The 7,595-nt window shown below is 33.5% G+C and overlaps 1 protein-coding gene across 3 annotated transcripts in view; it reads left to right on the forward strand.

Annotated features, from left to right (window-relative positions):
- The window catches only part of LOC107666372 (MAPK associated protein 1), a 36,503-nt gene that overhangs the window by 7,090 nt on the left and 21,818 nt on the right, over positions 1-7,595 (forward strand). For all 3 annotated transcript variants that reach the window (XM_016457668.1, XM_016457757.1, XM_016457841.1), the window contains 3 exons: positions 1,385-1,474; positions 1,572-1,720; positions 3,577-3,749. In XM_016457668.1, the coding sequence (XP_016313154.1) occupies positions 1,385-1,474; positions 1,572-1,720; positions 3,577-3,749 (412 nt within the window). The remainder of the gene's footprint in view (positions 1-1,384; positions 1,475-1,571; positions 1,721-3,576; positions 3,750-7,595) is intronic.

Genomic DNA, 7,595 nt, shown 5'->3' on the forward strand with positions numbered 1-7,595 from the left:
GAGGCGAATCATCCTGTCTGTTTTTGTCATTATCCCTTACCTAATGTTCAGATCGGATCTTTGGCATCTTTTAAAGTCCAACTTGACTATATATAAATTCAAAAATAATTAACATATTGATTTGGGCTGTCCATATTGCTCAATAATTACATTTGATTAATCTCTACTATTAAATATGTAATAAAAAGATTAAAATAAGTAATAAAATAAGACATTTAAAAAAGGAAAAAAAAAAAAAAAAAAAAAAAACCTTCATGTGGAACGTCCCAGACCACTCAGGTTGAAGTTCCAGAATCAACAAAACACTTTTGACTTGAGTATAAGAGAAAAACCCTTTAAGAGAAACTTTTGCCCTGCAATTAAAGGGGATTACATTTGCATACACACTTCAAGTGCTGCATATTTGTACTCTCAAAATACCAGCCAAGTGCTCTCTGGCCGATTCTTTTAAGTGTTTTAAGTGTACAAATTGGACTAGTTTAAATATGTTCCAGACACAAAAAAATGCATAATGAGCAATATGCATTCTTTTATAGTCTACGAACTGCATATAGGCTTATGCATATTGTTTAAAATGCATTTTTAAGTGTTTGGAAAATAAAATACTATGTAGATCAGCTGTAGACCTCATGAAGTAAATGGAAAATGTCTTGTACTTCTGTGTAGACATTCTGGAATATTCGTAATAGTCGCAATATAGAGTGTTTTAATTCCATTCATTTTCATTTTTTTTCTTTGTGACATTTTCATGACATTAAAAAATTATCTTTACTGTAATGGGGAAAAATAGTGATATAATATTAAATTAGATTTGCTGAAGTACATTGAATTCATGCTGATTTTAATAAAAAAAACAATGATTGAGACAGGATTAGCAGCTTTTCTACGTTACAGTAATGAGAATGAGTTTTTTTGAGGGGGAAATGTGTTTAATTGTCTTGAAAATAATGTCACAATTTAAAAAAAACAAAAAAAAAAAAACTTTTTTTTTTTCATGCAAAATATACTGTACATTGTGTGTGTGACCTGATCACTTATTTGTGAGATCCATCCAAACACTTTTTTGGCTGATTATTGACGAAGAAAACCAAGATTAGTGTAATAGTGGATCAAGTTTGACATTGATTTGTTAGATGACAGGTGATTGAATATTTAAATAATCAGTCTAGTAATAACCTGCATTTCTAATCAAAAATGTATCGTCACTTAAAATGTATCAAAACCCCTTGTATATATATATATAAAAAAAAAAATTGAATTCATAATTGAATTCAGCCCTTATATTTGTCATAATATGCATGAAATGTTTTTCATTGATCGCTTTGAAGTGTAATGGGGTCACACCACTGACAATGTTAACAGATGAAAGTCTTTTCATTTAAAGCTCAAAGATTGGAGCGACTGAGGAAAGAACGACAGAACCAGATCAAGTGCAAAAACATCCAGTGGAAAGAGAGAAGCTCGTCTCAATCAGGTACAGTAGCCGTGCTCAAAAGAGAAGTTTGCATTCATTTTCTGGTCTTTATTGCTTGTCCTCTGAATATGTTGTTCTACTGTCTTGATTTTTGTAGCAGATGACTTGAGCTCGCTTTTTGAAAAGAAGGACTTTAAGGACAGGCCCCGGAGCACAGGCAGTAAATCCACACTCTCGCTGCGGCTAGAACAGTGTCCTCAGCAGCTCAACAACCCCTTCAACGAGTACTCCAAATTTGATGGCAAGGTGAGCGCTTTTGTGTCCACACTAAGCACTTTTCCTCTAAAATTACATGCTGGATTTCTTTAAATACTGAGGTTTTTCAAAGTCAAAATTGACTTTCTTAATAAGTGTCCCTGTCCCTTATTCTAAAGAAATAAAATACAAGCATCCATTTGCCTCCATTTGTGCTATATAATTTGGCTAGTTAGCTAAAATAATCTTTTTTATATATGAGGAGTTCATTTGCAAAAACCGATAACTCCATTTTTTTTTTTTTTCAGAAAACACGTTTTTTTATTGCGCATTCCAAGTAATATCAATCAAACTGCAGTTGGGTTGTTTTGATTAAGTAATAATAACTTAAACAAATACAGGTAAAATTAAAGTTCATTGAAAGTATGTTTTTTTTTTTTTTTTTTTACATATTAAATGTTTGTTTTATAGCAAAAGCAGATAACTCCAACAGTCGTTTTTTTGGTAAAAGCAGATAACTCCACATTTCATGTTTTAGAGTATAAAAAAACACTCGTTTAATCTTTGTAATCTCCTCAGATGACAATGTAGATGCCTGACAAACGTTGTTGTTGTTGTGATTGCAAGGTTACGTGAAAACGTTTCAGCTTTTATTTTCCTTTTTCGCCCTGAAGAAGATATCACAGCTTCATCAAGTTTGTCGAAATGATCCATCCTCGATCACTTTAAGTCAGCTTTGACGAAACTCCTCTCAGCTAGCACAACTTTTCGAAGTGAAGTAGCCTTGTCACCTGACCTGAATACAGCGCGCTGATTCGCTAAAATGGACTTATCGGCTTCTGTTCAAAAACAACAAGGGCGCTTGTCGGCTTCTGCGGTAAAACTTGAACTCGCGATGCCTTGAAAGTGGACAAAACGGGCTTTTTTGACAAAACGTGTTTAGGGTTCAGATCACGCTATATGTGGAGAATAATGCACGGCAATCAGCTCATTTTTTTTTTTAAAGTGGCGTTTATCGGTTTTTGCAAATGAACTCTTCATATATTCCATTTTTAGTTATAGTAATTTTGTTGTGTGTTTTTGGCATTTTTAGTAGTTTAATCATTTTTATATATGTCTGTACAGTTTTTACTCATTTGTATTTCATTTTTAGTTATTTTTTGTGCAAGTTAAATTCTTTTTTTAATATTTATATACAATTTTATTTGTAATTTTATAATTTATATATTATTACTTTTTTATATGGTTATTGTTTCCGTTTTAGTTAACTATAGTAATCCTGATCATTATTAATTGGTCATCATGGAGCGCTGAACCCTTCCTCTCTTGCATGATTAAAAAAATTAACATGGTTAAGAAATCACTTCCATACTCAATTTTCAGACCTCACCATTAACAGACATTGTTGAAAAATATGTAAAGCTTCAAGTGAATGGCAGAATTTAATCCAAACAATTTGAAAACATGTTTGGGATGGCTTACAGAGTGTTTTCATCACCCTTTAAGCAAGCTTTTTCTTAAACGCAGAACAGAAACGCCTGGTGTCATGCAGGTTTCTCTCCTGTCTCCTTGCATTAGGATCAGCTCCAGGCTATAACACCTTCGCAGAAATATTAGTGATAATAGTGATATTAGCAATATCCCTATTATTTATTTATTTATAATAAATATTTCAGATTCTGTTCATTTAAAAAAAAAAAAACATTATCATCTATGATATGTTATAGATGATAAAAATATGTAATTTCTGATTGTGTTCAAATTGAGAGAAAACAAAATTATCTGATAAAGATCATTAATGAAGTCAGAACCGGACACAAACCAGATTCAAACCCGTGTCTACTGCGTAAGCAACAAGGCTCAATTTAATTGCTTATAGAAACTTTTCCTTAACTTTTCTGTTTCAGGGCCATGTTGGTACAACGGCAACCAAAAAAATTGACGTCTACCTCTCAATGCAGTCGACCCAAGAAAAGCTTCACCCCATGACGGTGGTCACGATGGCTAACGCTCGGGTCCACGATCTTATCGGGCTCATCTGCTGGCAGTACACCTGTGAGGGCCGCGAACCCAAGCTCACGTTAGTAGAAAAAAGCTTTTTACACATGGATCCTATATAAGAATTTGATATCTCCACATGTTCTAGTGCATGAAGTGTTAAAGTTAAAGCTGCAGTCCGTAACTTTTTTGGGGTTAAAAATGATCCGAAATCAATATTTGAGCAAGCACATAACCAGCCAGTATTCGAAACTATCGCCTTACTTTAGCCCAATTCACAACGGTTGTCTTATAATAATGTTTTCTAATTTGAGTGGTAGGGTAGGTTTTCACGGGAAATTTGAGCATGGCACTGCGTCATTACGTCACGTCTGTAAACATAAAGAAGTTGTACTAGGCTATCGCATGTGAGGATCCTGCAGGTGGCCAATCGTTTATAGCCTTTTCTCACAGCAGCTGGAATAATTAAATGTATCATTTTGATGGCGGATTGTAATACAGAAAGGATTATGTTTATGAAACACATGTGAATTAAATTACATTTTTTTCCAGTTATAAATGTGCTTCTGATTACAGATAGCCTGGGATTACAAAGATTTGTATTTTAAAGAAAACCAGCTCGAAGGGAGCATAATTTGCTTTTTAGGTTAAAATAATTTCTTAATATGAAATTCGAAGAGTATGACAATTAGATTAGACTGTGCAGAAATTGAAATCTAAACACTAATACACACTATACTCATAGTCACCAATGCTGATGTTGTTAACATTAATCATTTGAGAATAAAGTATAACAATAATAATAATTTGAATGGTTTGATGTGATATGAGCTAACCGATCTTTAGATTTATTCACCATTGGTAGCGAGATTTATGGTAATGCTTTTTTCCTCAGTTGGTCAGAACAAACGTGGCAGACTTGTTACTTACTTGTTCAGATGGCAATATACGGTGAAAATAAAATTCTTATTTGGGTCATATATTCCGAGACGTAGGCTAGAATCTGTGATTGCGAAGTACAGTAAATATCCACACCGGTGCGGTGACTGACTGCCACACATACTCTTCAGAACATTAGATTCATCCGCGCTGGAGCCATGCCGACTCAACCCACACAAGCTAGATAATTCCGCACACAGCTACAATTCCAGGTTTTCAAACAGAGATGGCAACAAAGAGGCAAAACTTACGGACTGCAGCTTTAAGCTCAGTGCATGGCTTGACACTTCTAATTTGAAAAATTTAGGGACATAGTGAAAATATAGATTTTTTTTTTTACAGTAATAAATGGAAACTAGAAGACATTTAAGTTTCTGGATATTTATATATCAAACTTTATTTATTTAATCATTATGGAACTATTTATATTTTAAATGTTGAATTAAGTGCCAGATGTGGTTTATTGTGTAAACAGAAAAATGTTTTATGCATAATGCAGGACTTTTAATTACAGAAAAGCCCGAAATACACAGTCTCTTATTTTGAAATGTCTTTGCTACATTCAGCTGCTAGTTCCAACAGATGCGGGGGAAAAATATACATTCTTACAGCCATCTAAAACATATTTCAAAATAAACACCACAAAGTAAACAGACATAATTCATTAACAGTAGAACATAAGCAGTCGCCTGGCATAAATGCACGTTATTCATTAATTGCCAACTGATGTGAATCTGCGACTATAACGTGCAACAGTGCTGCATTTTTACTTTGAAATGTACAGCGTTCACATTTATTTCATTAAATCATCGCCTTTTGAAGTTTAATAATCATACGGCTATTATGGTTAGCTAAAATTAATACAAATAAAAAAAACATGTGCGTTGAACTAAAATAAATGTTAACTAAAAATATAAAAATGTAAACTTAAGTTATTTCAGCTACTTGCAAAGGCAACAACTATACAGGCTTATTTAAAAAAAAAAAAAAATCACAAAAATGCACAATAATTAAACTAAAATTAAAATGAAAACAGAAAGTATTAAAATGAACCTAATTTAAAATATATTTTAAAAAATTAAAAATAACACTGCATTATGCCATATCGCAATTCCAGATTTCCAGCTCCAAATTTAGGACTTCTTAAAATGATAAATAAGACTTCTGTTATGCCATTACCTTAAAAGTGAAAAAAAAAAGACTTTAAGGACTCGTGGGAACCTACTTTTTATTCACACATGGATCCTAAATACATTTTACAGTTTGCATGCATCTATTTTTAGTTGCAAATGTGAGTGAAATGCTCGAACCGTTGATCCCCGCTTAGTGTATACTTGTTTAGGGGTGCCATAAATAAAACATGTTTGTTATCAACCTGCTTGGAAAGTGCTATCCTCCAAGTAATGATCCTTCCCAGAGGCATTTATATTCCTTTCCCATCTACCTCTGCTGCTAATGCCAGTCTTGACCTTTCCCAGCGAAGGCAGGGATTCCCCTGGGTTTCTTTCTCATCTCCTCATTCAGTACGTCTCCGAGGTTTGCTGACCGAATAGCGCAGGAATTTTCTCCCTGGTATGTGGTACAATATGAAGATTTATACTTCGGTCAGATTGAGGAGAGGGTGACCATTAAAATGGAGAGGAGACCAGAAAAAAAGCAAGATTCCCTCTTGGGCAGCGTGGTGCCTCACACAGACAGTCTTGGTGGTTGATGTGAGACCTGATTGGCATAGCAATGAGTCTTTTCCCCCTGGAGGAGGGTCAGGCTGTAGCGAGGAAGAGATACAGGACTTGTGTGGGGTTTAAATGAGTCGGCTGACTCCATACGGCTCTGGCCATTACTGGAGGCCATCTGAAAGCTGCTTTTGAGTGAGGATCAAGGTAAAGGGACGCCCCTCTTGAATTCAGAGATGATTCTTTCAGGACGTTCAGATCGCTGTCCTGGCAAGCCAACAATTTCCCATCTCCCTCTCTCCTACGGTTCTGCCGATCCAGGTTTTGAGTAGTTTGACATCTGAGTAGTCAGTGACATCTGGTATTATCATCCAGATGTACAGTCACAAGTGGACTGTGCTTAATATAGGCGTAAATTGGTTTGGAAAAACACATGGTTTGATTTCTCGTAAAATACACACATGTCTTCATGACAAACTGCCAGAATAAAGGCTTGGTTTTATTTAAATAAATTATTATTATTGTATGCTAAAATGTACTTCCTAAAGTAGTAATAGACATTATAATAATAATTTTAAGGAAGTTTTTTTTTCATCAGTGTTTTTATTAGTACAGTATACTATAGTATACTGTATAGTTTTGTTGTGAAGCACTAAATTGTTTTCTTTTGATTACATTTTAAAATATTTATTAAGTTGTTAAAGTTTATGAATTCATTTCATTAGACACAATTTTGATGATAAATTTGTATTAAATCGTAGAACATACAATCCAGAAAAAAATTAGTTGATCAGAAAACACGACTCAAACTATGCTCAAATACATACTGCAAATCAAAGAATTTCATGACAAACTGCCAAAATAAGTTTGGTTTAACTTGAAGAAATTATGACAGTAATATATTATAGTTCTGTTGTGCAGCACCTTATTTGACAAAAATGTAGTGGGTTTTTTTTTGTAAATTGTTAAAAATGTTTTATGAATTAGTTTCATACATACCACTTTTTTGGTGATACATTTGTGTTAAATCATAAAAACAACAGAATCCAGAAAAAATAAGTTAGTCATAGTTAGTCAAAAAAACATGACTCAATTTGTCATAAAATACACTGCAACTCCAAAGTCTTCATGGCAAACTGCCAAAATAAAAGTTTGGTGTAACTTGAAGAAATTATGACAGCAATATATTACTATTATAGTTCTGTTGTGCAGCACCCTATTTGACAAAAAATGCAATGTTTTGTTGTAAATTGTTTTATAAATTAATTTAATTAAATGCAATTTTTGATAAATTTGTTTTAAATCATGCAACACAG

The sequence above is a fragment of the Sinocyclocheilus anshuiensis genome, unplaced genomic scaffold (genome assembly GCF_001515605.1).
Source record: "Sinocyclocheilus anshuiensis isolate Anshui unplaced genomic scaffold, SAMN03320099.WGS_v1.1 scaffold245, whole genome shotgun sequence".
NCBI lineage: Eukaryota > Metazoa > Chordata > Actinopteri > Cypriniformes > Cyprinidae > Sinocyclocheilus > Sinocyclocheilus anshuiensis.